The sequence below is a fragment of the Cygnus atratus genome, chromosome 14 (genome assembly GCF_013377495.2).
Source record: "Cygnus atratus isolate AKBS03 ecotype Queensland, Australia chromosome 14, CAtr_DNAZoo_HiC_assembly, whole genome shotgun sequence".
Taxonomy (NCBI): Eukaryota; Metazoa; Chordata; class Aves; order Anseriformes; family Anatidae; genus Cygnus; species Cygnus atratus.
The window spans coordinates 6,300,895-6,328,637 of record NC_066375.1 but is presented as its reverse complement, the minus strand read 5'-3'; the positions used below and the strand labels follow the sequence as shown (position 1 = coordinate 6,328,637).

Here is a 27,743-nt window from a genome sequence, read left to right as displayed (position 1 = left end):
ACGAACTTCTCTTAGAGTGAACTGATGTCCCACTCTGCATTTGGCCCCTCCAGAGTAGCCCGATCATACCAGATATAGGTTCCTCTAGAGTTTGGTGTAGCCCATAATCACGCCTCTTGCTCTAGCCTCTTCCAAGCATCGCCGCTCCTCGTCTCTAATGTCCCCCAGTGGAGATCTCACCTGCTTGGGATTCCCAACAGCAAGCTGCAGGCTTTCTGTGAATGTCTTGTTCTGTCATTTCTCCTTCTCCATGGGCTCTTGGCTTCTATGAAGGAGAGCTTTTATCAACAGAGCACTGGGGAGAAAAGGTGAAAAGGGGATTTACCCCTGAATTCACCCCAAAACAACACAGATAAACTTTCCTTCATCTTTCTTCCATGAGTGAGTTTTAAAGAGGAATCTTGGGTCACAGACAGGAATTTCTGACGGCCCAGTTCAGTGCAGAAGACAGTGGCATGGTTTGCTTTTGGAAGCTCAATAACTTGATTGTCTCCCTCCATTCTGCTGGAGAGCAAGGACTGGATTGCAACCCCTATTAGCAGCTTTGGCCTGGGTTTCTGGCAGGCTGATGAGGAGCTGGGTACAACAGGAATCCCTTTCTCTGCCTCCCGCCTTCTCCTTGCCTCCCCCAGAGAAAGCTGCCAGGTGCTGCTCCTCGTCGAGGTCCTTTCAGCATCCCTCACCCATGCCAAAGCAGGAACCACTCCAGCACCTCCCCCACCGCTAGCGAGACAGTGAGAAAAGAATAAAGGCCACGTGGCCCAGAACAAGAGTCCATCTGTGCCCGGTGATGGAGTTAGGACAGCCTGAATACCAGGGCTCTAATTAGGCTCGGGAAGGGGGGAGAAAGGGTGAGCAGCTGCAGCAGTACTATGGCACGGCTCTGCACCCTGTTATGCGGAAAGGTGAGCTTCCCTCCCTCACAGCAGTCAGTGGTTGCAGGAAAGGGCCATGGGCGAAGTTGTGCCAGCAAGATGAAGGTGGTTTGCAAAATAAATGAGATTTCAGTGGCTGTATTTGCCTAGCTGGTAATTCTTGGGGCCTAAAAACTGGGATCCATCTTGACTCACAACGCTCAGGCAGGGAGAGAGGGGAATAAGTAGCAAGAGAAATGCAGAGAACCCCCACAAACACCACCCACCTGTATCACAGCTAACTGGGACCGCTGGGATGTGTTTTGCAGGTGGTGAACGGGGTGCCTCACCTCGGGTACAGCTGCCGGGGCACCTACACCGGGAACCTCTCCTCCTCGCGCCTTGTGAGCGATGGCGAGTGGCACTCGGTCTTCCTGGAGGTGAAGAACACGTCTGTCCGCCTGCTCATCGACGGCCTGGGGAACGCCTCTCTCCAGCTGCCGGGGGCCTGTGGCATCTCCCAGGGCAGACGAGACCTGCTTTTTGGGGGCCTCCGGCAACCCTTCCAGTCCCAGAGAGTCACACGGGGGTTCAGAGGCTGCCTGGATGTGCTTGCGATCAACGGCAGGGAAGTGGTCCTCCTGCCCGGGAAAGGGCAATCCAAGGAAGTGGTGGAGGAGGTGGGGATAAAGCAGTGTTGCTCCCCGACCGGTGCCTGCAGCAGCAATCCGTGCCTGAACAACGGGATGTGCTCCGAAACCCACGGAGGAGGTACGTGGATATCCTACACAGAGCAACGGGGGAGCAATGAGGGAAGGGAAAGTCACAACTTCTTCACTTGTCCCTGTGCAAGGGGCTTCTTGAATGAGAGGTCCCCGGTCCCAGGGGAACTCAAGGGATAGCTGGCTCAGTGCACGAGCAGCCGGGGCCATGAGATCATCCTCCTGGCTCTCAGCAGTGGGCCGTGGCTCAGAGGGCAGGAGCACATTTCTAAGGAACGTGCATGACCTAGGAGAGAGCAACTTTGCCAAAAATTCAGACGCAAATAGAAATTCCACCCTCCCCCCCTACATCCCCTTTGCTTAAGGAGCTATTAGTGAGGTCGGAATTGGGCGAGATGGGATCATGCAGCGATGGTATCTGGGCAGAAACAAGCCAAGATCTTCATCTATTCCCACTGCACTCAGTGACCCCCCGGGGCTATGGGAAAGGATATGGGGAAAACAGCAAGCTCACATCTGAGAGTGGCAGGTTAACGCGGGGTGCGGGTGCTCAGCAGAGGTTTGGCACCAGGCTCTGCTCCAGACACACTCCCCACTGCCCCGTCCTCCTGTCAGAGGGCTTCTCCCACCAGCTGCATCACAAACAGGGCTCGTGTGCAGTGGTCCCAGGGCAAGGACCCCCTCCCAGCTCCCCCCTCGTGCCGCTGCCCTGCACCCACATCCCAGCTGCCAGCACAGTAGCGGAGCCGCACCCCACAGCACCCCATCATCCGAGATGGGCACCCCCAGGGCAGGGGGTGCTTTGCAGGCTGCGGCGTGGGGCAGGAGCTCTGTGCTCCTCAGGCTGGCTGCCAAATCCCAAACCCTGCCCGGTGAGCAAGCGAGGACCGGAGGAGGGAGCAGAGCTCCTCCTGCCCTGCCCGCAGCCGCTGGGAACAAGATCCCCAGCCCTGCCGACTCAGCAGCTGCCTGGCTCAGGTGAACTCGTTTGACGCAAGCTGCGTCCACGCCAAACAGTTAGCCTGGCTGGCCCTCGTGCCTCAGCCTTACCCCTGCAACCCTCTGCCTGGAAATCCCCTCTGGCTGGGCTGGAAGAGGCTCAAAGCCCTGCAGGTGAAAACTCACTTCTGCTGTGGGTCAAGGCAGCACCTGCAAGCTTTGCAGAGAGGATACAGAGGGGAAAAAAAAAATCCCTCCCTCGTTAATAATCACCCAGCGCCCTTCCCATTGCTTCCTCCCAGTGTGAACAGCCTCCCCTGCAAACGGCCAGCTGCCCAGCAGGGTTCTTGTGGGATGCAGCCCCGGCAGGATCACACAGGGCATTTCTGCAAGGCAGGGGCTGCTGGAGGGAGGCGTAGCTGCGAGGTTAGCCGGGGTGTGCGGCTTCCTGCAGCCCTGCGGGCTCACTGCTGGACACCGCGGGCACGCAGCACGAGTTTGTGCAGAGCTCTGCCCGGGGACCGCAGGCATGGGATCACCCGCACAGGCTAAGGCACGTCTGGGCAAACGAGCCCGGGTGGGCCACGAGCCATGTGAGAACGCGTCTGTGCCGAAAGGGTCAAAGCCAGACCAGGCACCACATCAACCAGGAGCACAGCGTGAACGCAGGCGAGCCCCGCGCCCAGGAACACGTGTGTTTGCGCGCACGCAGCCCCACGGGTGATGTCCAGCACCTGCCAAGCGAGCACCGGCACGTCCTGGCTGCACAGCCCCTGGCACGCGTGTGGGAACAGGTCTGCCCTTGCTCGCACTGTGCTCTAAAAGTGGGGAAGTTTGGCTTGTGGCTGAGCAGCCAAGACTTGGAGCATGCTGCAGCGTGGCAAGCCTGACCTTCCTGCACAGCACCGCCAGCCGAGGGACAGGCAGGAGCTCAGCAGAGCCAGGGATGTTCCCATTTTCAGGGCTACGCGAAGCAGCAGCCCAAAACCCAGGCAGCAGCAGCCCCTCCACATCCCCAGGTGTGCCGGGTTCCTCTGGCCGCGACCAGGCACCTCCTGCAGGCAGGAGAAGCCAGGCGTGCCGAGACAGGTGCCTCGCACCGCCAGGACTCGCAGGACCGAGGCTGCAGAGAACAATAGGTTGCACGGGATCGCGTTTAGCAGGGCCAGAAATGCTGATGCAGCCCACCAGGCTCCCCTTCCTTTAACCTGAGTTTGTCCCCCAGTTTCTCCGTGCAGTAAAGCCGTGTGCTGGCAGGAGAGGGGCTGTGTCAGGAGAGAGCAGGCCTCACTTCTCTAAACAGCTCTGCAGTGCCCAAAGCCTTCAGCAACTACTCCAGGTCCTGTAACGTAGGCGCCAGCCCTCCAAGAATGGTTTGGGTGCCCCACAAACATCCAGCAGCACCAAGCACCTGTGCTCAGGCAGCTGGATTAGGCCCTCCATTTGTGCCATCAGTGCCGGGCACTGCTCCACACTGCTCTCACCAGTTCCTCCATGCGGATGCGGTCTCCTTACGGCACCCTCTCACCCCTCCAGGTTACACCTGCATCTGCTCCGGGCTGTTTTCTGGTGAGCGCTGTGAGCTAGGGGACAGCCCCTGCGACTCCAAGCCCTGCTTGCACGGGGGCACCTGCATCCTCTCTGCCACCGGCTACTCCTGCCACTGCCCCGACTGGTACCTGGGCAAAAGGTAAGGTCTGGCAAGGCCAGGAGGGCTCCCATGGTGGGCTGGGAACATGACGTCCTACTGGTGCCTGTTATCACCGGGCAGCACAGTGTTTGGCTGAACCCTATGGTTAATACCACTTTGGAGTTCCCACCAGCAATGTTACAGCGTGGATATGTTTCCCCTACGCTAAATGTCAGCGAGTGCTTGCCAAATATCCGCAGCTGGAGAAGTAACCAGGCCCAGAGGCTGCTCTGCTGCTTGGTGTCACCCGCCGCAGCCACGCGCCCTCCCTAAGCACCCTGCCCTGCCTCCAGCCCGGCACCACCAGAGGTGCCCCGCGTGGGCTCAGACAGCACCGTGCCCAGCTCCTCCTCCTGCCCGAGTCACTTAGCTGGGGTGTGACCAGTGCTCTGAACAAATATGAAGGCAGAAATCATTACTGCAACTCTTGGATAAAGGAATGTATCCGGGCATTAGGTGGCAGTGTGATACCTGAAATGGCACACAGGCTGGCTCACACATCGTAACACAATGGCTAAGAAATAAGAGAAGTGAAAACTTCATTGTGTCTCTGCAGTAAGAGTAATAGGGAAAAAAAAAAAAAAAAGGAAGGAAAATCAACCAGTGCATATTCCCCCTAGCATGGGGAGATAATTACTGCTGGAAGGGAAAGTCCCTGTCCTGCAGAGGAGTGAGAAAGGGGAACGTTTAGGTTCTACGGTATAAAGCAGGACGGAGAATTCAGTCTCAGCTCTGCATATGCTCCATAAAATGCCAAAAAATGACCAACCTGCAAAACTTTCAGCCTCCTTCAGAAAACTGTAAATGCAAGGATCCCTGTCCTCTGCCAGGAGAGGCGGGTAGCACAGAGGCTGGCAAGGGAGACAGAGGCCCAGAGGGAGCACCCCAGGTGGTGTACGCCAGAGCTCCGAACAGGACGGTGCAGCTTTAGCCGCTTCCCCAGGCTGATGTTGTCCCCATCCCTTCCCAGGTGCGAGAAGCTGGCCGAGGAGTGCCAAGACAACCCGTGCCGCAACGCGGGGCGCTGCGTGAGCGCCCAGGGCTCCATCCACTGCATCTGCCCGTCGGATTACCAGGGGGACTACTGCACGCAGCCCATCATCACCCCCGCCATCGTGCCCACGCAGTGGGCGGTGGGCCCGGCGGAGATCGCCGAGATCGTGGCCGGCGTGCTGGGGGTGGCCATCCTGGCCGTGGCCTTCGTGCTCATCCGCAAGCGCTACCGCCACCGCGCCAAGGCACACAAGCCGGTGGCCCGGGAGGACCCCGACCTGCTCTCCAAGAGCGAGTTCTCCAAGAGCGTGGGCGTGGGCACCCAAGCCGTGCCGCCCATCGAGCTCAACATCCTCAGCGACACGGCGCACAACAACCTGGACCGGGCCACGCCGGAGCAGCGCAAAGCCAGCGGCACCCCCGAGTTCGTCACCTTCAACTCGGCCAACGCCCCCAAGCACCGGGGCACCATCGTGTGCAGCGTGGCGCCCAACCTGCCCCCCGCCGCGCCCCCCTCCAACTCCGACAACGAGTCCTTTGTCAAGTGCACCTGGGCCAGGGAGGAGATGGGTCAGTAGCCGCAGCTTTGGCTTGCTCTCGCAAGGCCCCTTTACCCCTGTGAAGTGCATCACAGGTTTGCAAACATGGGAGAGCAATGGTGTCGGGCAGAGCAAAGTAAAATGTGGGTGAATGCTGCCCAAGCTGCCCAAGTCCCTTCACTGGTTCTTCTCTTCCCCAGATGTCACCTCTACACCCCAGTTTTCAGCTTTAATTTGCTCAGTACCGTACACAAGCAGCAGGGAATCCATTAATGCATGGCCTGGATTCCTACATGCCCAGGGTCAAAAGTCTCTATAAAAGGGGATAATGAAGCCAGTGGGGAATAGTTAAGATCCTAAAAGTCAGCGTGAGTTTTAGTGGAGCCATTCACACCAATGCCCACAGCCAGAGGGATTACAACCAGAGCGAAACGCGGCTCCAGGCAGCCGGGTCCCTGCTCTGTCCCTGCCCAGGAGCTCAGCAGCCAGGACAGCTGCCAGAAGAGAGCTCACAAGAGCGAAGTACAGGGAATGAGAGATCCAGTGGATCACTTGCTCTGCACCATCCCTTCGTTGTGCAAGCTTCTTGCATCCGTGTGGCATGCTGAAGTGTGTCATTTGGGTGCTAAAGTGGGGGGTGTCAGAAGCCTGGTGGGAGCACTGCCCCAGCACAGGTAAGGGTGCCCTGAAATCCCGTCTTCTCCCGAGGCAGACACTGCAGCTCCCCAGTCCCCACGGCTCCCCTCTCCCCCTGCCACATCTCCTGCAGGCTCAGGCTCACGCAGCGGGAATCAGCGGGAGGGCAGGAGAGGGAAAACCCCAACCTGGGGCACGCACCGCAGCTAACACAGCTCTGTTCTGTTCCAGTCTACCCAGCAGAAACAACCTACTGGCCGCCCCGGTACCTTTCCTCGGATGTCCAGGAGTATTCCCACTACGAGATCATCCAAGGCCCCCCCGCCTCCTCCTCCCACCCTCCTCTCCCCCCGCCGCCCCCTCCGCCGGCCGACGCGGAGCCGGTGGCTCTGTACGGGGGCTTCCCCTTCCCGCTGGACCAGAGCAACAAGCGGGCCCCCATCCCTCCCCGCTACAGCAACCAGAACCTGGAGGACTTCTTGCCGCTGGGCCCCGTGGAGATGGGAGCCTCCCAGTGCCAGAACGAGTACACGGCCATCAGCTACTACCCGGCCCAGCTGGTGCAGGGCGAAGGGGTCCCGTACCAGCCCGAGCCCGGCTACAAGCGGGTGAGCATGCGGCTGAGCGTGGCGCAGCCGTCCTACGCGGACTGCGAGGTGGTGGGCCACCACCAGCCCGGCCTCCGCGCCCAGCCCCTGCCGCCCCCCAACTACGAGGGCTCCGACATGGTGGAGAGCGACTACGGCAGCTGCGAGGAGGTGATGTTTTAACGGAGGGACTCGTCCTCGAGATGAGAAGGGAAGCGCGTGTCCCCCGCCACCCCGAGGGAGGCTGGCGTTCCCCCTCGCCCCAGTTTGCAGCATCTCCCCCTGCGCTGGGTTGGGATTTGGCTGGATCTTTTTGTTCCTGCTGTGGACGGAGGGGAAATGCTCCGGCCATCACCGGGACACGGAGGGTGCTTGCGGGATGCCAGTGACTAACCGGCCTCCTTGCCACGGAGCATTCCCCCGACGCTGCCGTGCATCTCCTCCCAGCCCGGGCTGCCTGGTCCCAGAGATCAGCAGAGCAGGCACCGCAGCAGCCCTGGAGGAGAAGGCATAGAAGGACTAGCACTGCCCAGCCCCAGGCGGCACCCTGCAGCCAGCTCTGGTGCCGAGGACTCGCGTCAGGGCGATGGTTTGCCCGGTGGGATGGTTCGGTTGGTGCAAACCCTCTTCTGTGTCTGCTCCCCATGAGCCCGAGGCTGGCTGAGAGATGAGGGGGTGCAGCCAGGCCCGCCAGCACGTCCTCACTTGGCAAAAAGTTGTCCAAGAAAAAAAACGTCCATTTCTACAGGGGAAAAAAAAAAAAAAAAAAAAAACAAGCAACAAGGCACACGGCACAGGGAGCGGACCAAAAGCAGCCAGCGGACCCTTCCCAGCTGGGATGTGCTGGGAACCAGGGAGCCTGCCCTGAGGCTGCAGGCACAGAGACATCCCCGCAGCTCTGGTGGGCCCCAGCTGGCTGCAGCAGTACCCAGCCCTGCCACCCCTGGGGCTGGTGTGTCCCCAGAAGACTGCAGGGCCAGCCCCTGTGCCATGAACTGCACCCGCGGTGTCCCCAACGCGGGACGGGCACTGACTGAGGGCTTGCCGTACGTCCCTGTGCTCGGGAATGTGTTGTTTCTTGTGAAAGGTTTTCTTCAGTTGGTTGTTTGATGTAATTTTTGTTTCATCGATTTTTTTTGGAAAGTATTAAAAGATTTTTTTTTTTTTTTACTATGATGAGTTCATATGGTAACTCATTCCCTTATAACTAGGATATCCCAGCTTCTTTTGCACACTGGCACCCTCAGCCTTGTGCTTGGGTGGTACTTGCAGAGAGAAATGGATCCCAAAAGCTCCAGCAAGTCCCTGGTGCTCCTGGCACACCGCTGCCCCACACCTACCCCGTGCAGCCCAGATGAGAGTCCCCTCGCATTCTCCCACACCTCCTGCTCGCCCGCACAGGCGAGAGAAACCCCCTCCCATCGCTTTTTTCACGTAAAAAATAAATCCAATTTATTGATTAAAGTGAGATACATGATTCAGGTGCCGCACCAGTTCCTCCACTGGGCAGCCACCCGCACTGACAATATCCATAGGCACGCGACACGTACGTGAATCACTTCCATATTTACACGATTCCCCCGGTTACAGAGCAGCCTACAACACACAAGTGTCAAGTTTTTGTGTCCACCTGGCCCCTGCCAGGTCCTCCCAGTGTCCCACCACCCCTGCTCACCCCCCACTGTGCCTCAGCCCAATAAAACACCAAAAAAAAAAAAAAATCACCAAACAACGGTTAATGCTGCTGAAGTACCCCCAGTGCCCTGGGGGCACGTAGCAGATGTCCCCTGCCAGGGAGGGTGACACTTCTGCACCCGAACCCAACCCAGGTGCACTAGCCTCATGGCCGAGCCCTGCCCAACCCTCCCTGCACAGCACCAGCGCTGGTACCAGCCCGGGAAGAGGCAGAGCTGGGGTCACTACACAGCAAAGGACACGGATATTGCACTTTTCCCACCTGCGGGGTGCCCTGGAGCTCCTGCAAGCTGCACACACGCTGCTCTGCACAGCCTCCCCCTCCTGGAAGCGGCTCAAATGCCAGAAGTAACCCCATGTCCTGCTCACCATCCATGGAGGATGAACAAACACAGCCTGCTGGCAATGCATTTCTCCTCCTGCCTTCTCCCAGCCCCGGGGAGGTGGTTGCAGGGCACACGGTGCTGAAGGCTCCCAGCCTCTGGGAGATGCTGTCAGCAGGGAGGAGTCGAGCCCAGACAAGGGACCCCAGAGGGACAGCTCAGCCAACATCACTTTGCACCACTAGGAAGAGACATCCAATGGAGAATGCATTTGCTCTCATCTGCACCACCCCCCCCCGACCCCCAAAAAAATAAAAAGCAGCAGAAAGGCAAGGAAACGCTCCAGGGAAGAGGCTGGGCCCCCCCGAGAGGAAGGAAAGCAGCAGCGTGGCTGGACAGAGCCAGGTGCAGCCCGTGCACCGGCCACAACGCAAGCAGCAAGAGGAGCAGAGGGAGAAGCACCAGCGAGCCGCCTCCTCCAGGGCACGGGAGCTGCAGCAGAGGATGCCACCAGGGAGGGAGTAGGACCAGGAGGGAAGAGGGGGGAAAAACCCACGCTGTTTTTCTTTTTTTGGGATTTGACATTCAGTGAGGGACTGCGGAGGCAGCCGGAGCGCACCGGGGCCAGCTCGGGCACTGTAAACAAGGCGCTGGGTTTCTGCGGCGCGGGCAGCACGCGGAGCCCCAGGGACACCGCGGCCCCCTGGCAGAGCTTGGCAGTGCAGAGAGGGCTCCGCACACCTGAAATCCTAATGCTTCCGAAAAACCGTGCATGGGACATGTGCGCTAGGAAACAGAACAAAACCCTTCCATGCCCCATGCCAGCCCTCTCTGTTCGGTGCCAGAGAGGGCTGGAAACAGAGCGGGGGCACAGCAGGAGCCTGTGCCCACCGGCGACGCTCGCACCCAAGGGTGCCATCGTGGGAGAGCTGGGGGCTCCCACACTGGCCCTGGGATGCTCCACACCTCAGATGCTGCTCTCCACCCCCACGGGGCCGGGGCAAGGAGGCAGCTCCACGCTCTCCAACCTGAGCTGAGGTCTCTCTGTTGCCACAAAATAAAGTGCTGAGGGGTGGGAAAAGGGAGAAAAAGAAAACTGGCACGGAGAAGAGCAGTCCCTGTTCCCCACCCTGACTGAAAGGATGGGGGAAATACGGAAAGGTTGGGATTTAAAAAAATAAAAATAAAATCTACATGCCCAGGATTCCTCCCCCTCCCAAAATGCCTATTTACAGGAGTGCCGAGGGGGCTTGCTTTGCTGTGTCACCTGCCCCTGAGGCAGGCACTGCCCCAGCCAGGGCCAGATCCCTCCTCCCCAGCCAGATAGGCCCGTCCCAAACCCACCGGGATTTGCAGGAGAGAAGGGAGAGCATCCCCAGCAGCACCTGGCCCTCGTGCCCCCAGCAGAGCACTCAGAGGGGCCAGGGGGACCGTCACTGCACCAAGACGCTGGTGGCATTGATAACGGCAGCGGGCGTAGCCAGCTCCACCAGCGCCTCGTACGTCCCCACCACGAAGCCCACGAAGCCGATGAGGCTGATGGCCACGTCCTTGGCGATGACCAGGGGGTGCATGCCCTCCACGTAGTACGTGGCGATCTCCAGCAGCGGGGGGAAGATGAGAGCCAGGGCGCTGCTGCTGACGGAGCCCACCAGCGAGATGACAAGGTCCAGGCGCGGGATGAGGATGGCCAGCACGCCTGGGGAAGCAGCAGACAGGACGGTTAGCGAGGTGTGAAGGGAGCACGGCCGGCTCCAAACCACCCCCCTTTTACCCCAATCAAAGCAAGCAAAGCCGTTGCAGGGATGCTGTTACCTGCATGATACCTCTGCCCTTCTCACACACTGAACTTTGAAGAGATACCCCAGCAAATGGATGCTGCTTGCAGAAGAATCCCCAGCCCCATCAGGAGAGCCAGCACTCGCTCCCCCGCACCTCCCAGGTCTCTGCCTCGCACCTGGGGAGCTGTAAAGCCTCAGAAAACCCACTAAAGCAGAAGGCGGCAGGAAAAAGCCACATCCCCCCACCCCTGAATAAATCCGTGTGGTTTGCAAGCGTGTAGAACCTCTCCACCCCCGGAGCACCTACAGCACAGCCTGGAGGGGCAACATTTGTCCCATAAAAACTGCAGCCAAGGAAAATCCTCCTGGGAGACTTCTTCCAGCTTCCAATTAGCGGCTGCAAACCCCCGCACGTTCGTGCTCCCTCTCCTCGTGCTCAGGGCAGGTGGAGGAATGGGGACGGTGCCTTCTCCTTCCAACCACCACCACCACAGCAGCTCCAGGCTCCTCCTGGTGCCATGGCCCACAAAACCAGAGCCACCAACGGCATTCGCAGCCTGCCTCACTGGAAAAACTGCAGAAGGACTTGGCAGAGCACCCGGGTACCGCAGCAGTAGGCTTTGGGTAGAGCATATAAAATAAAGGGTGGGCAAGGTCCCATTCTGCAGCTGGGAGCAATGCCTGTGGGCAAGCTCTGTACTTGAGCGCATTGCTACTGCTTTCTGGTCAAACCAAGTCCTCAGGAAAAGGCAGCCAGAGCTTTGCATGACAGAAGAGCATCCTCTGCAAGAAAAGCAGGCTTCAGCACTTAATCAGAATGACAAAAAGAAATAGGTTGATTTATTGCTTAGACTAAGGAGACCCTAGACCTGTGGCAGCTACAGCCGCAGGGGAGATGAGTTGTATCAGGGCTCCTCACACCCCAGACATGGAAACAAAGCAGCCAACAGGTCTCTAACAGAATCACTGGGGCATGCTGCATTTTCAGGGGGGTCAGCAGGCAAGTGGCAGCTCCCACCAGCGCACCCAGGTCCAGGGAAACCCAGCTCCTCCAGCCCTGTGCCAGGCACAGCAGTGCTTCCGCACACAACAGCTCGATGCCAGCACCACCAAGACCTGAGGCAGAAATAAGGGAATGTCTGGGCAATGCCCTCTGCTGGGCATTTCGAACCTTTCGGGTTTGCCCCAAAATGCTCTCCAAGAGCCTAGATGGTGGATTTGTGGTCGCACTGCATTGGGCCCTTCCGAGCTGCCCCAAGCGGAGTGAATTCAGGGGTGAGCTGGATGGACAGAGCTCCAAGGGGATGCAGGACAGGAGGGTCCCTGCCACCAGGAACATCCCTGCTCCAGCAGCCGGCCGCTAACAGCATCCTCAGCCCACCCCACCCCACTCTCTGGGCTCAAAGCAAACACGATTAATGCACCTCCACAACAGGCAGAGCTGAAGTACCAGCTGCAGCCCTCAGCCTCCAGGGGCAACGGTCACGCTTTCCACAGATATTAATTCAAAGGGTTTTTAAGTGTGCTGGTTTTGAAGTTGAAGCTTGAAAGACACCCATACACCAAATTGCATCCTCTCTTTGGAAGCCAAAAGCCATGATGCGGGCTTGTTCTGCGGCCACACGCTCACATGATGAATATTTATGCAGCCCCCCTAATTGCTTTTATCCTCGCCAACAGCCACAGCGATTTCTTATGGGGAAAGATAAGGGGAGGAGGTACAAAGCAACCAGCATCCCTCTACCAACGCCCAGCTGCCTCCCCACCCCAAATGGGGGGGCACTACTGCTGCTGTTGCCTAAACCCGCTGAACCCTCCGCTCCCCTGGCCAGGCACACCCCAACACCCGCAGGCGGCCCCGAGCTCGACCACCAGCGCTGGGGAGCTGGAGCACAGCGGGATTTCATCCCTCACCACGCTGGAGGGATAGTACACGAGATCAAATGCTCGCTGCAGGCACTTTGGCCCCACTTTGTGCTGGCTGCAGCTCTTCCCATGCAAGGGGAGGAGATGGCAGAATAAATAGCCCCCGCTCTTGCTCTCCAGCTGGACATGAAGAGGTTTTCCTCCTCCCTTTCTTGAGGAAATGAAAGGCAAAAAGATCAAAGGTGGCTCTTCTCAAAATGAGCTTTGAGCAATTAAGGGACCGGGGGAGGCGCCTGCCCCTCGCCCAGCACAGCCCTGCTGCTTTCTGTGCCCCAACCCAGCTCCGGCCGCCACCAGCATGGCTCGGCCTGGGGCAACCCTGGCTGTACGGAGACTGGGGGACAAGAGGCTGGAGAATCTGGGGGTTTTGGTTGATGGCAAGTTGGATACGAGTCAGCAGTGTGCCCTGGCAGCCCAAAGGGCCAGCTGTACCCTGGGTGCATCAGGCAGGGCCCTGCTGGTGGGTCAAGGGAAGGGGTTGTCCCACCCTGCTCGGCCTGCTGCGGCCTCACCTCCAGCACTGCGTGCTGCTTTGGGCACCACAGTATTAAAAGGACAGAAAGCTATTAGAGAGCATCCAAAGGAGGGCTACAAACATGGGGAAGGGTCTGGAGGGGAAGATGTGTGAGGAGGCACTGAAGTTGCTTGGTTTGTTCAGCCCAGAGCAGAGCAGGCCGAGGGGAGGCCTCATGGCGGCCTGCAGCTCCCTCACGAGGGGAGCGGAGGGGCAGGCGCTGAGCTCCGCTCTCTGGGGACAGCGACAGGACCCGAGGGAACGGCATGGAGCTGGGACAGGGGAGGGTCAGGCTGGGTGGTAGGGAAAGGTTCTGCACCCAGAGGGTGGTCGGGCACTGGGACAGGCTCCCCAGGGACGTGGTCACAGCCCTGAGTCTGCCGGCGTTCAAGGAGTGTTTGAACACCACTCTCAGACACACGGTCTGATTTTGGGGTGGTCCCGTGTGGATCCAGGAGTTGGACTCAGTGATCCTTGTGGGTCCCTTCCAACTTGGGATATTCTATGACTCTAAGATCTCAGAAAGCAGCAGCACCCTGCTCTCAGGCAGCTCCCCCACCCCCCAGTTAGCACCACGCCCTGCTCAAGTCCAAACTGGAGCCACTGGAACGCGGGGCCAGGTCTCCGGTGCTTAACTCCGGTGCATCAGCAGCATCACGCTGTACAGAAATGCTCTTTTTTTGGTGGATGACGCCTGGAAGCTCAGTCAAGCATCTCAACTGTGCTGAGAACAGCAAGCATTTAGCCTGCAGGAATCAAAGCCAGCCAAAAATCAGATAATCCTGTACTTCAGTGACCTAGTGCCCCTTAAGTTTCCACACACCTATCGTTCCCAGCTCATATTTTCTCCCTTAAGAAGGCAGATAGGTCAAACCTCCTTCCCAACCTGCTAAAATCATGTATTCAGCTGAACTTTAAAAGCATAGGGGCAGCTGCACACAATGACTTCTGCAGAAAGCATTGGGCTGCACCTCAGCGCTGCAGACTCAGAATCGGGGCACATTACAGCCCTCCAGGAGGCTGAAACATCTCTGAAAACTTACAGATCTTAAAAGCCATCTCCAGGGTTTCCAAACCAGCCAGGTCCAAACACTGCCCTCCCACAACTGTGGCAGATCAACAAGCAATGTCAGACTGTGCACTGGCACTGCCCCAAAAGCTGTGCATCATTCTGCAGGGAGAAGCCTACAGGCCCCAGAGAAGCTAGAAGATTCAAAGAGGCATCCCAGAAGGAATGACCTCTCTAGATCTGGCCAGAACACCAGGAAAACCCTTCCAAGATCTCAACTCAAAGCTAGAGGAGCAGAAGGCACTTCCAAGCTGTGCTGGTTCAGCCAGCACGTGGGGCTTGGTAAGTCTCCTGCCAGCTCCACACCCTTCCAAAGGTCCAGCAGGCTCCGGTCTGGGCTGCCCACACACCAGACCAGCTGCTGGGACGTGTCATATAAAGCTCAATGGGACTATATAGCTCCTCTAAATTAATTTGGACATTCGCCACCCCTCTGCAGAGAAGACCGCTCCCACACAGAGGGACGAAGGCTCTCAGACAGGCTGCTTTCTACTCACAGGTCACGCTAACCAGGGCCACCCTGAGGAGTAGGTTGACCACCCAGCCCCAGCGCTCTGACACCCGGGCGACGAGGGGAGGGATGATGATCTCAGCGGGCACGTAGAACTGCACAGCGTACGTGAAGAAAATCCCAAAGGAGAAGAGCAGCTTGACAGCTTGGTATAACCTGCAAACGAGAAGGAGGGGACCAGTGAGATTCGCTCTTGTTCCAACCCCCGTGGAATCAACAGCAAAAAGCAGAGCAGGAGCACTCTGCCAAGGAGTTGTGTCCTAGCTGTCTCTTCCTCTAAACACCCTCCCAACAAGTTAAGGGTGATGCATTCATTTCACGGAGACACTTCTTGTGCCAGAGATAGCAGAACCTCCAAGCCCATACCTAATTAGGGGTTTCAGCCCTGGCTTTGCGTAAGGAAACAGCAGGCCAGCAGCCTCAAGCGTTGCTTCCCCTTGAGAAATGTCCTGGGCACAGATGTGAAGGGCCACTTCAAAAAATAAAAAAAAAGGCACAGGGATGGCCAACATGTCTCTGCCCACGGGATAGGAGCCTAACTTGCCCCTTGACACGTCAAGGCACCCATCTACTTTTGTAGATGCTCCTGTGTGCAGCACTGCCACTGACCACACCATGTAACACATCTTCCAGGTATGTCACCATTTAACGGAGAGATACAGGCTCCGTGCTGCGCTCTCCACTTGACCAGGATGACACTGCAAGGTCTGCAGTGCCACAGGGTGGCCTTCTTCCTGATTGCCAGGCATGGACAAGCATTTCCTAACACAGATACTCAAGTGTTAGGAAACAGTCCTCACCGGAGACATGGCAGATAGCACTGATACTGCCTGCAGACTGCAACCCCGACTCTCGGTCGGTGACCCAGAATGAAGTTCCTTCTATCACCCATCCCCAGAGGCGATGGCCCCCTTGAACTTCACTAGCGAAATCCTGCTTCTGAGCTGAAGAAAGGGAAAAAGCTCTTTTCCCTGTTTACAGCCAGGGGGAATTTATTCTCTGCCTTAAGACGGGAGATAAAGAACACCTTCTGAGAGGCTTATCAGCTCCAGCCATGAATATTTCACTGATTTCAGTTACTGCTGAGTAGAGGGAGAGGACTGCACTGCCAGCATAAGTCTGGGCTTACAAAGCAAATGCAATGCACACATCACCACTTCCACCTGCAGCTCAATCTCCTCCACAGAACTACGGAGCAGCTGTTTTCATAATGCTGCATAATGCAGCAGGGGGCAAGCGTGGCTGCAGGAGAGCCAAAGAGCCACCTCCCTCCCGTCTCTGCCCTGAGCTTCCCGGCAGCCAGAACAAGGCTCTGTAAAAGAGGAGCGATATCTGGTTACATCACCTACAGCCCTACCTGTTCCCTGAGTCAAGACATGCTGACCAAGCAGGAATCGGGGCTTGTAAAGCTGCAGCTGGAGCACTGTGTCCAGTCCCCCAGGACAAGACAGACATGAAGCTACCAGAACAAGCTGAGGGGAGGCTACTGAGGTAGCTGGGGCTGGAGCACACGATGTGTAAGGAGAGGCTGAGACCTGTGTTCGTTCAGCACGAAGAGAAGGTTAAGGAGGATATTATTACTGCCTTCAGCTACCTAATGGGAGAGCATGGAAAAGGCAAAGCCAGGCTCTTCTGAGCTGCACAGCAGAGGTACCAGAGGCAGCAGGACAGAGCTGCAGCCCAACGGGGTGGCTCAGCACCAGAACATGGCCCCAGAGAGGTGGGGACTCTCCATCCCTACTGACATTCAAAATTTACGTTGACTGTGCTTTGAGCAGGTGGTTGGACCCACTGACCTCACGATACCCTCCACAAACCAAATTATCCTGCGATTCTATAGGCAAACAAAGCGAAGCTATCAGAAGAGTGCAGAGGGCACCCACTCGGCCAAGCATGCACCACGCACGACTTGAGTGCACGGTAGCCTTGAGCCACGCATCCCACACTCTGCACATCCCATAGCTGCGTTCTCAAGAAGTGAACGTTGTAAAGCAATAAAGCGCTCTAAGGCAATCCATTTTTAAGAGATGTTATTAAAAAAAGGCACCAAGTAAGGCTGGGTCCTGATCCTGCACAGGTCAGGAGCCAGGACACCAAGCTCAAAGGGCAGCTTAAATACCAAGAAGAGGAAGAGCTCTAGGGCTAGCCTTGACCCACAGAAAACTCAGGTGCAAGTGGGCTCTGGAGAGGCACTGCTTCTCCACCTGGAGAGCCACCTGCTTGCCCAGGAGAGCCACACCAGGTCATCCTGACAAGCTGTGCCCTGAGATATTTCAGCAAGAAATGGGAAACCCTCCTCTGACAGTAAGCTCTGCCATTACACACCTCCAACCGGCCGTACGCAACCGAGCATCCCCCCCCTGGCTGCAGGGCTTCTTCCCTTTTCAGATGGTGGGGTGAGGCAACCTTGCTAGGCTGCGAGGAAGGATTTCTGCAGAGCAGCACAGTGTTTCAGGGAGGCTGTGGTTAGACCTGGGCACCGGGAACCGACACACTCCTCGCTCGAGGAAGCTGCGGTCGTAGAGAAACGAGGCTGGAAAAGTCCTTAGTCATCCCCTATCTCAACGACTGCCAACAGGCTCAGCAAACGTGTTCCTAGAGACCTCCAGGCGGCGGCTACAGGGGAGCAAGGCTGCAGCATCTCCTCCACGATCCCTGCCCTGTCTCCCACGCTGCAGGCAAGCCCCGTGATTTCTCACTCGCAGCCCTTCTGACCAGCTGCTGCAGCCCGGCGCCTTTTTACTGCTGGGGAGAAAACCCGCTGGCAAAGCAGAACTGGCAGAACACCCATGTCAAGAGCAGGCCTTCAACCATCACCCATGGGGTAAGGCATGCAGGTGAAAACAGCGTTCAAGGCTTTAGCCTGAGTTTCCCAGCCCTTATTTTAACAAGACAGATAACGCATTTCCAAGTTCAGTGTTTACAGCCTCCATCAAATGTTTTGCCAGGAAGAAACGGGCACGATGACTGAAGTGTTTCATGCTCTGAGTCACAACAGACCGCAGCACTCCTTCCCCAGGGGCAGCCCTGCCATGTTCCAGGGCTTCCCTGTGCCCTGCTTCCCTTCTTCTGCTCTCCCTACGTGCCTCCCCCCCAAGAAAACCACTTTGACAGAAAGATACTCCTAGAAACACGCATTTGGTATAGGATCTTGCTTGCCCCAGACCCACGCCTGTGCAGCATTAGAAGGCCAGGATGTGGAAATCGAGCAGTGACTCAAAAATCTGAGTCCTGCCCAAATCTGCCCGGGCTGTGGGGAGGAGGCAGCAAGTCACAGAGCACAGCACCGAGCAGCTGCTGACCGAACAGAGGACAGGGCTGGGGAAGGGGACAGGCACTTCTGTTTAAATTCTCACTTCGGTCTCTTGACGGATTTAAAGCCAGTGAAGACTTCAAAGAGAAACTTTTTAAACTTCACAGCCATCCTAACCAGCCTGGTAGCATCCCGAGAAACCATTTTGCCACAGGACAGCTTTCCAAGAAGCCTCATGGCATCCAGACCAAACCTCAGCCCCAGCTCCGCACCAACACACAGAGATGCGTTTGGGCAAGCGGCACCTCTGCGGCACACGGAGGACACGAGCTTCTCTGCAGCCTCCTCCCTGCCTGCCAGGCAGAGGCCCCAGGGCAGCGTGTGGTGAGAAATAACAGAGATGGGGTTTTGCAAGACCTTCTCAAATATTCCCAAGCGGAGCAAGCTGGGAAAGGCCTTTATTCCCAACATCTGCATGCCAAAGAGACTCCACGCTTCTCCTCACAAAGGCAAGAGAAGCTGCTGGTATTTCTCCTCCAGCATGGATACGGAGCCGCTGCACCGAGCACCACCTACCCCCAGGGGCATTAGTGGCCAAGGGAGGTGAAAGCCAGCACGAGGAACCGGAGAAGGTGAGGCAAAGGAGTTTGCCCTGACACTTGTGTGCAGTTCCCACAAGTCCCACATCTTTACCCCCCCATTTCCTAACTCATCTCGGTGGCTGGCGCTGGTGTGAGCTGCCAGAGCCATACGAGAGGCTTTGCAGGACAGGCAGGTTGGAGGAGCTGCAGAATTCGGACCCTAAGGGAAGGGGCACCCTCACGGCCACAGCATCCGCGTACAAAGCCCCAGCTCGTGATGGGCTTTGAGGTGCTTGGGTGCAGAGCTTGGAGTGGGAGTTCGAGCTCCGGGGCTGCAAACAGGGAAACACAGCCCATGGGCAAAACCACCACGTCTCACCCACACCGGGAGCTCCCAGCTTTGGGTTTAGTTTTCCCACGTGCTTCATTTGGGGAAGAGAAGTGGTTTGGTGCTCTCCACAGATCACCTGGTACAGCCACCCAGGGGCTGTATTCAACGTCTCGACTAGATTCTCTGGCCAGTTTTGGCCCTCCCCAACTCCCCCAGATGAGGTGACCCAAGGGGTGCCATCCCCAGCTGGGATGGCTGCTCCCCGGCCCCCCGCGGGGACTCACCAGCAGTTGGGCAGGTTGAGCGTGATGCTGGCCTGGATGTTCGCCCCGAAGCGCAGGTACCCCAGCACGCTCAGGCTGATGTACAGGACGGTGACAATCGTCATCCCCACGTAGAGTATCAGCGGGAACTGCCGGGGGTTCTTCATCTTGTTTTCCAGAGGCAGCACCTGGGAGAGGAGGAGGAGGATGGAGCAGCAATTTTCCCCCATTCCTCTGCACCCCCAGCCCCACGGCTGAGCACAGCACCTCTGCACCGAGCCTGGAGACCCCAGCTGGAAACCTGCTGCACTGGAAACGTGACCCTCTGCTCAAATTTGAGACTTCTGGGCTTGGCATGGTGAGTCCCCAGCAAAGGGACCGTGTGCCTCGCCACGGGAGCCCAGCACCTCAGGGCGATGCTGCCCACCCCGCACCCCAAAGCGGCACAGCCATGCCCGCTGGGATGGGCCTGTCCTGATCCCTTATCTTATTTTCCCCAGCAGACACTGGAAAGGCTGTGACACTTCTTCCTCTCCCTGAAAGTTTGTACGGACAGGTTTCAAACAGGTAGGACAATAAAAAAAAAAACAGAGGAGAAAAAAGGAGCAGGGACAATGCCCCATCTTTACCAGTACTTGCTTCAAGAATTTCAGCAAACATTTTTATAGCTGTCCTTGGGTGGTGGTGATTTCAAGGAGAGACAGTGGCAAGACCAGAATAGCTTTTATTTGCTTCCCCACCTCCAAGCTGTGCAAGGAAGAAAGAGCGTGCGCCTCACTGCCAGCAAGAGATCTCTGTCCTGGGCAGAGCATTCTGTAAATACTACTCCTGGAATGGATTTGGCACGCTCCAGCCCCGTGTTTACATAGCCAGCTTATATTAAGAGATGAAAACATTTTTTTTCTCCTTTGAAGGGAGCTCCCGGAAACAACCCACAGCATCTCAGCGAGCCATTAAGCCTTCCACCCACCCAGCCTTCTCCGCAGCTGCTCTATTTCCAGCACCTCGTACGGGAGGCACACATAAATCCAGCTCCGCAGCAGGCTCGTGCCGTGTGGCTGCTGAAGGGAAGTCACGCTGCCTCCCAGCACGGTGGGGAGGAGCGGACGACATTTTACCATGCCATGCTTTTCGGCCCCCCGCTTCGGGATTCAGCCTGGAACAAGAGCCAGGATGCCTCCTGCAGCACAGGTCAGCCAGCAGAGCTAAGTGAAGCTCCCAGGAGAGCCCAGCCTAGCCCCCTTCAAAGCAGCAACCAGCCTCCTGAGGTTCGGAGCTTGTGCTCCTCCAGCCTCAGGTGGAAGCAAAGGCTGAGACAGGAGCTCTAGGAGATAGCCTGGAGCGAACGGCATCATCCAGAGCTCGGGCTGCTGTCAGGGAAGCTCAGCTGCAAATACAGCTGCAACGCGGAGAGGGTCCCGCAGCAAGCCCGAGCGCAGGCTGAGCCTCCCGTGCAGGCAGCCCCGCTGCCACACGCCGAGACTTACCACCCCGATGCCTTCAAAAGCAAAAATGGCCGTGCCAAAAAACAGAGGGTAGGTCTTCCAGGCTGCTACCAGGGGCAGGTTGCTGGGATCGGGAATGTCCTGGAAAAAAAAGCCCACGCCGAGCTGAGAGGCAGGGAGGATGCAGCCCGTTCCCACAGCTCCCCGTCGCGGCCCCACGGAGCAGAGGGCAACACCACCATGCCCACAGGACCAGCGCCACACAGCCCCGCTCCACCCTCACCACACGCCACCACAACCCCACCACCCCGTAAACCCCAGGGAACCGCAGCAACAGCGCACGTACCCTGACGATGTACTGGTAGATGACCACAAGGCTGACCAGCATGGCCACGTTGGCCAGCATGGAGAAGATGGACAGGACCTTGAGGTTCTGGATGAACGACAGCAGCACCACAAAAGGCAGCAGGGAGAGCATGTAGAGCCGGGAGTCCATGGTGGGGGTCAGGGCCACCGTCCGGTTCGAGTGGCAGTCGGTGGTGGTGCCGTTGGCAGCGGACACGACCTGGGGAAGCAGAGGGATGCTCCGGGAACCCCATCGTGGTATGACGGCCGCAAATCTCGGCAGCCCACCCCAGGTGGCTGGGATGACCACCCCAGCTCATTTTCAGAGGCAGCTAATTAATTCAAATCAAAGCAATGCAGGTCTTCAGGTGGTTTTGAAGCAGATCCCTGTTGCTCCAAAGCAGTTTTCCAAACCAAAGCTCTGCCCAGCACGGAGGCACCGTGCCTGAGCTACCGCCTGCACCCTCGCTCCCTGCCTAACGCACTGCTCCCCGCCACAAACAGAAACGAGCAACATTCCCCTCTCTCCACCCGAAAAAAATCAAAAAATGAACCCAAGGCAACCAACAGAGAAGGGTTAACAACAGGCACTGCCACGGTGGTAGGGACCAGACTGCTACTGCAAGAGCAGAATTGGAGCATGCAGGGGGAACGGCGCTCAGCAGCATCCGCAAGGCACGGACCTGCTGCCAGCTTCTTACAGCCCGGCAGCCAGGCAGGCTAAGGGTTTCTGTTTATTTTCCTCTCGACGCCCGGCAGAAGGAAACTCTTCGCTACACCATGTAATTAACCTCCAGAGCCGTGGGATGAGGCAAAAAACTGGAATGCAAACCGGACCGAGCAAGGGAGTGGAGAGGTTCATGCCAGGTCCCGGTGGCCATCACACACTGCTCGCTCACAGGGTATCAATAAACCAATTAGCCGAGCTGGGCACGACACCGAAGGCACAATTCCTCCTCTTTCACCCCATTCCTGCCTTCCCTCCCCAGGAACGGGCCTCAGCTTCTCCTGGCCAACACAGGCAGCTCCGACACCTCTTCATGGGGAGCAAACAGGGACCCTCAGGCAGACGGTGCCCTCCAAAACACCCGGACACAGGACTCGTACCTTCCTGAGCAGCTGCAGCCCCAGAAACCAGACCTTTTGTGAAGGACAGGGCTGGGACACGGGAGCTAGGCACAGCCCAGGCTCCTCCACACCACCCAGCCAAGTTGGGGGGCCTCTCCCCGCCTGCTGACAGAGCAGGAGCAAGCCTCACCTGCCTCAGGTTGTCCGCCAGGAAGACGAAGTACACGCAGCAGAAACCCAGCTGAGTGAGGATCAGGAAGAGCCCCACCACACGCCTAGGAAAGAGAAAAGGCCACTTGTTAGAGATGTAACCTGGAAATAGGAGCGCATGTGGCCTGCCTGGGGGCTCGCCTCGAACATGGCAGCGATGCTCCTTTCCTCGGAGGCCGAGACGTGTAGGTCACTTGTCCTTGATGCTTAGAAGCATTCTATCTCCCTCTAACTTCGCAGGCCTCAGGCTCTCCAGTCCCCCCCCTCCCAGCCCCTCAACGGGGTCAGACCAGCCCCAGGAAGATGCTCCCCAGTGCCGGGAGGTCCCTTCGGTGACTACCGAGGTGAGGCAGCCGTGCTGTGGGCGTTATTTACCCCTTCGTCACGCTGCAGCCACTTCTCCCAGCCCACCAGTACCACGCTGAAGCAAGGCCACATCCCTTGGGACTCACCCGACTGGGGACAGCGCTAAATCAAATATCCCCAGCGTTACCTTCCGGGGGGGACACCGAGCACTGGGGGCAGGTGACCGAACACCATTTGGTGACCCCAATACCATTTTGCGTCCCTGGCCCCGGTCTGCCAGCACAGCCCCGGGACCAGCCGGCTCCTCCACCCCAGCAGCCGAGCGCCCTGCCCGGGGGGTCAGGTACCTTCCCCAGACGGCGTGTGTCCGCAGCCAGGCGCTGGGGGTGGACTCCAGCCCGTACATCACGGCACCTCCGTAGTCCACAAACTGCTTCTGGAATCTGCCCGGCACAGAGAGAGAGGAGAGGCATCAGCCCCATCTGCTGGCTCCCATGGCAAACAGTGGCATTAACGGGGAAATAGTTGGTGAATGAAGCCCCAGAAGGTGCCCGGCTGAGGCTTCGTCACGGGCAACTTGCCACTGGGAAGCTTCAGAAAACTGGCAGGGGCTGGTGGGAGGGCTGGGAGAGCCGCAGGAGCTGTTCCTTACCTGTAGCAGAAGTGATGGGCGCATTTCACCAGGATGCTCATGCAGTGCACGGCCACGACGCCCATCACCAGCAGGCTCAGAGGACCCAGCTGCGGGGGAAGAGAGGGGGAAGGCTGCACTCTGACGGCCGAAGGCAGAGCCGCAGGACGGGGTTTACGTGCAGACAGCACCTGGTACCCGAGCCCAGGCGAAACCCAGGCAGGAGGAACCAGAGCACCCCCTGATCTCGACACGGCCAGAGCCACCAGGGGAAGCCTTGCAGAGGGAAAAACTCCATGGCCCCACAGCACAGGACCGGACCGATGGCCGAGGGGCTCGTTACGTGCATGCTGCGCACCCGGGGCCCACGGACGTCACATCAAGAGGGCACAGAGGCCGTACAGGCTGCGAGCTGCTGCCTTACCAGGATGCCGGCATTCTTCAGAGCCAGAGGCAGCCCCAGCAGCCCCGTGCCGATGTTCCCCTTCAGGAGGTGGATCAGGGTCTGGTACCACCTGAGGGATGGGAGACGCCGAGATCACGCCGGGGCAGAAGCACGCACCCAGAGCGCACAGACACAGCCCTCGGGCCTGTCTGGGGGCCAAATGCTGCTCCGTGAAGCTGGGGCAAACGTGCACAAGGCCCAGACCCTACCCACCAAACCCAACTGGAACGGAAGGAGCTGGGGAGGACTGGAGGTGAAGACTTCAGTCTTTTAGTTTACAAACAGCTTTTGGGTGGACGTCTGCAAAACCAGCTTCCAGGCAAAACCCAGCACGTGAAATCCCCCAGGCAGCGAGCCCAGCATCACCGGGGAGCCAAACCACGCCGGGCAGCTGCCTGCTCAGTCCCAGCAGCCCCCGCCACCCCGAGGGATCCCCCAAATCCACCAAACCACGGCCCCACCGCCACCCTCCGGCACAGCAGCACGGAGCCACCGGTTGTTCCCCTCCACCCCCGGGTGCCGGAGAAAGCCCAGGAGGGCAGGAGGAGGCACTCACGTGGTGCCGTTGGTCTCCCCGAAGCGCTGGTAGGACTCGGGGTGCGCGAAGCCGTTGATGCCCCCGGGCGGGCTCCCCTCCGGCGTGACGTCCGTGGAGCTGTAGTCGTTGTAGTCCTCGCTGCGCAGGCGCCGCGTGGACATGGTCCCTGGGGACGGAGCCGCGTCAGGGGCAGGAGGGGAGCCCAGCTCCACCGCCCCCGGCCCGGGCTCCTTGGCATCAGCCATGGCAGGGAGGGACGGGCTGCTACTGCCGGAGGCAGCGCTCCCGCAGGGCTTTTATAGGGCAGCCTGCCCGGCCCCAGCAATCAGCCAGCCGCCGTGCCCCGAGGTCAAGGACCCAGGGCACGTTGCCCCCCCCCGGCTCTTCCTCCAGGCTGGTGTCCCCGTTTCGGGCACACCCGCGTGGGTGTCCCTTGCTCTCACCAGGAAAAGAAAAGTCTCCTAACATGCTTTTTTAGATTTTTTGATAGTCACAAGTCAAAAATTTGATTGTGCTCCACCAGGCTGGGGCACAGTCCCCATGCAGACAGCACACCGCTCGCCCCAAAGGTTTCGGAGCCATGGACGCACCCACGGGACCAAGGGGCTGCCCAGTGCAGCCCAGCGTGCTCACTCCAGCCCAAACCCAGCTCCTGCAGGCCCCACAAAGTCCTTCAAGCCCCACGAACAGAGCTCCTGCCCCTCGGCTTCAGCTGACGAGCCACGGGCTGCTTTAACTCCTGCACGCACCCCAAGGAGCTGCTGCTGACCTTGCACAGCCCGCTCCCAACCCAGCACTCGCTTCCTCTTAAGACACCAGCGAACGTCCGAGGGAAGGGCAAAAGCCAGCGGCGAGCTCCCAGAGCTCGGAGAGGACAGCGGGAGCCCCAGGGCAGCACCCGCTTTCGGCTGAAACCTCCTCCCGTGTTTGCGCAAAGGCCCGCAAGGAAACCGAGCGCCACCGGGGAACCGCGCCACCCACCCGACTCCGCTCCCACCCGCGATAATCCACGGGAGCAGCAGCAGGGGAGGAGGACAGGGCTGCAGGAGAGACCTGAGCACAGTCTCCACCTCATCCTTAAGGCAGGGAAAGACAAAAATCTCATAAAAGAAATAACCCTACAGCTGCTGGCCGTCGCTCCAGCTCACCAGACGCAGACACCGAGCGCTGTCCCCACAGAGCCACCGCTCCCTGCCACCTCCCACACCCAGCCCAGCATTGCCGAGGCCTCCCGACCTCCCTCCTGCCTCCGTTTCTGCCGCCGCGTGCAGGATTTTTCTTCTTCCTTCCCCTCCCGCGGCCGCTCCGCTGCAGCCCCTGCCTGGATGACCCTTCAGGAGGATGCTCCGGGGATGCGCAGGCACCGCTCGTCCCCAGGCGAAAGGTGACAGCGACGGGCGAGCACGTGCCGCAGCAGGGCCAGCCTCCTGCCCCGCAGCCCGCTGACTCGGTGCCTCTGCAGGGCTCCCGCTGGGTGCCACCAGGGCCACCCCAGGGTCCCCAGACGGGACGAGCCCTGCCTGCCCCGTCCCACCCCCGAGCGGAAGCGGCAGAGGCGCCGCAGCCGGGCTCCGCTTCCTGCGGGGAGGCTCCGCACGCACCCCCGGGTCATGCGAGCAGCCGGCCCTGAGCCAAGGGAAGAGGTCCGGAGCCGCAGGCAGCCCTGACGGCGGAGAAGCGGGGACCCAGGGCATTTGCTCAACGCAGACCCCACGTCTGTTCCGCATCCCAGCCGGCCACGCTGCTCCGGAGAGGTTCAACGGGCTGCAGCGTCGCCGCTTCGCCTCCTGCAGCCACGGCAGCGTGGTGCAAGAGCAGCCCGCAGAGCCGGGCCAGCCGCGCTCCCAGGCTGAGGGCAGCGCAGGAATCACCCCCGCCCAGCCTCGCCGCTCGCAGCCCGGCCACGTAACCGTGCCCGGAGCCGGCTGAGCCGCTCACGAAGCCAGCGGGCAGGCAGGGAGCTGGGAGAGCCGCGGCGGTAGTTTACACAGGGCGAGCTGCAGAAGCCATTCGTCATCGCGCAGGGCAGGGACGCCGGAGGCTCCGCCGAGCAGCCAGGGCTGCTGCCGGGCACCGAGGCAGCCGAACCCAGCACGCGGGGCCCTCACCGCTACGGGGAGCGGAGCCCGGAGCTGGGCACCACCCCGACCCCGAATCCCCAGCCACCTTCACGCGTGCGTTCCCCCCCACGCACACGAGCGGCCCTGCTGCGGCTCACGAAGCAGAGGCAGAGGCGCTGCCAGCCCCTTGTCCCCGACATCCCGCACCCCGGGCAGGACACGCAGCCCCCGGGAAAAGCCTTCGCTAAACGGGACGGAACGGGAACTCGGCGCGTCCCAGCCACGGATTTTAGCACGCTGCTGCCTGCAGCCCATCGCGGTGGGACTCAGCGGGGCGCTGCCACCGCCGTGATGCCCTTCTGAACGTGCCCCACGCACCGCACGCGCCCCACACACTGCACCCCATACAACCCGTACAGCCCCCACACTGCACCCCATACAGCCCATGCATCGCAACCCATGCACCCCACGCACTTCGTGCACCCTGTGCACCGCACCCCATCGCATGCACCCCACCCACCCCATGCACCCCATACAGCCCCCGCACCGCACCCCCAAGCGCCCCACAGGCTGCCAGCATCCCCGTCCCCTAGAGCTGCCCCTGCAGGGTGCCCCCCCACACCCCATGTACCCTACACACCCCATATACCCCCTGTACCCCATATATCCCATACACCCCACACCCCATATACCTCATATACCCCATGTATCCCCTGTACCCCATATACCCCACACCCCATATACCTCACATATCCCATGTACCCCACACCCCATATACCCCATGTACCCCCTGTACCCCATATACCTCATATACCCCATATATCCCATACACCCCACACCCCATATATTTCATATACCCCATGTACCCCCTATACCCTATATACCCCATACACCCCACACCCCATATATTTCATATACTCCATGTATCCCCTGTACCCCATATACCCCATATATCCCATATACCCCCCAGCCCATGTACCCCACATCCCATATACCTCATATATCCCATGTACCCCGCACCCCATGTACCCCATGTATCCCACACACCCCCCACCCCATATACCCCATGTATCCCATATACCGCACATCCCATATACCCCATGTACCGCCTGTACCCCATATATCCTATGTACCCCATGTACCCCACACCCCCCGTACACCCCCTATACCCCCGTACCCCCGCACCTCGCCGCCGCCCCCCGCCGCAGCGGCCCCGGCCGGGCGCGCTCCCTGGGCCGCGCAGTCACGTGACAGCCCGCTCAGCTGACCGCGCCGCCCGGCCGGCCTGCCGCCGCGCCTGCGCACGGAGGGCAGTGAAGGCGAGGGGCGTGGCCACGAGGTGCGGGCAAGGGGGCGTGGCCACGGGGCGGCGAAGGGGGCGTGGCGGTGGGCGTGGCCTGGCGCGGTGGCGCGCCCTGGCGGCGGCACCGCGGGAAAACGCGGCGGGAGCCGGGGCCGTGCGGTGGCGGCGGCCCCGCAGCGCCGATC

The 27,743-nt window shown here is 59.3% G+C and overlaps 2 protein-coding genes across 4 annotated transcripts in view; one reads left to right on the top strand and one right to left on the bottom strand.

The window, feature by feature from the left end:
- FAT2 (FAT atypical cadherin 2) overlaps positions 1–7,143 on the top strand; it is a 42,579-nt gene extending 35,436 nt beyond the window's left edge. The window contains exons 20-23 of the mRNA XM_035559800.1: positions 1,184–1,625; positions 4,052–4,205; positions 5,176–5,768; positions 6,605–7,143. Coding sequence (XP_035415693.1) covers positions 1,184–1,625; positions 4,052–4,205; positions 5,176–5,768; positions 6,605–7,143 — 1,728 coding nt within the window. The remainder of the gene's footprint in view (positions 1–1,183; positions 1,626–4,051; positions 4,206–5,175; positions 5,769–6,604) is intronic.
- A 1,240-nt stretch (positions 7,144–8,383) lies between these two features.
- Positions 8,384–27,542, bottom strand: LOC118254518 (proton-coupled amino acid transporter 1-like). 3 transcript variants are annotated; one of them, XM_050713618.1, is made up of 11 exons: positions 27,441–27,542; positions 24,214–24,361; positions 23,637–23,727; positions 23,234–23,322; positions 22,929–23,024; positions 22,256–22,340; positions 20,999–21,217; positions 20,695–20,793; positions 19,229–19,395; positions 14,766–14,935; positions 8,384–10,677 (listed from the first exon to the last, which is right to left on the bottom strand). In XM_050713618.1, exons 2-11 carry the CDS (start codon positions 24,354–24,356, stop codon positions 10,412–10,414), a joined length of 1,425 nt encoding a protein of 474 aa, XP_050569575.1. In that variant the 5' UTR covers positions 24,357–24,361; positions 27,441–27,542; the 3' UTR covers positions 8,384–10,411. The 3 variants fall into 3 exon arrangements, with proteins under 3 accessions (XP_050569575.1, XP_035415694.1, XP_050569576.1); XM_035559801.2 differs by having other exon boundaries at positions 27,433–27,494; XM_050713619.1 differs by lacking the exon at positions 27,441–27,542 and adding an exon at positions 25,432–25,743.
- Between the last annotated feature and the right edge of the window lie 201 nt (positions 27,543–27,743).

Excerpts from the sequence above, each read along its gene's own strand:
- LOC118254518 (XM_050713618.1), bottom strand. The coding sequence starts at position 24,356 with ATGTCCACGCGGCGCCTGCGCAGCGAGGACTACAACGACTACAGCTCC. Across the intron at positions 23,728-24,213 it reads GGGGAGACCAACGGCACCAC|GTGGTACCAGACCCTGATCC; the intron begins GTGAGTGCCTCC and ends CCCATCCCTCAG. Across the intron at positions 19,396-20,694 it reads CTTTTGAAGGCATCGGGGTG|GTGCTGCCTCTGGAAAACAA; the intron begins GTAAGTCTCGGC and ends CTCCTCTCCCAG.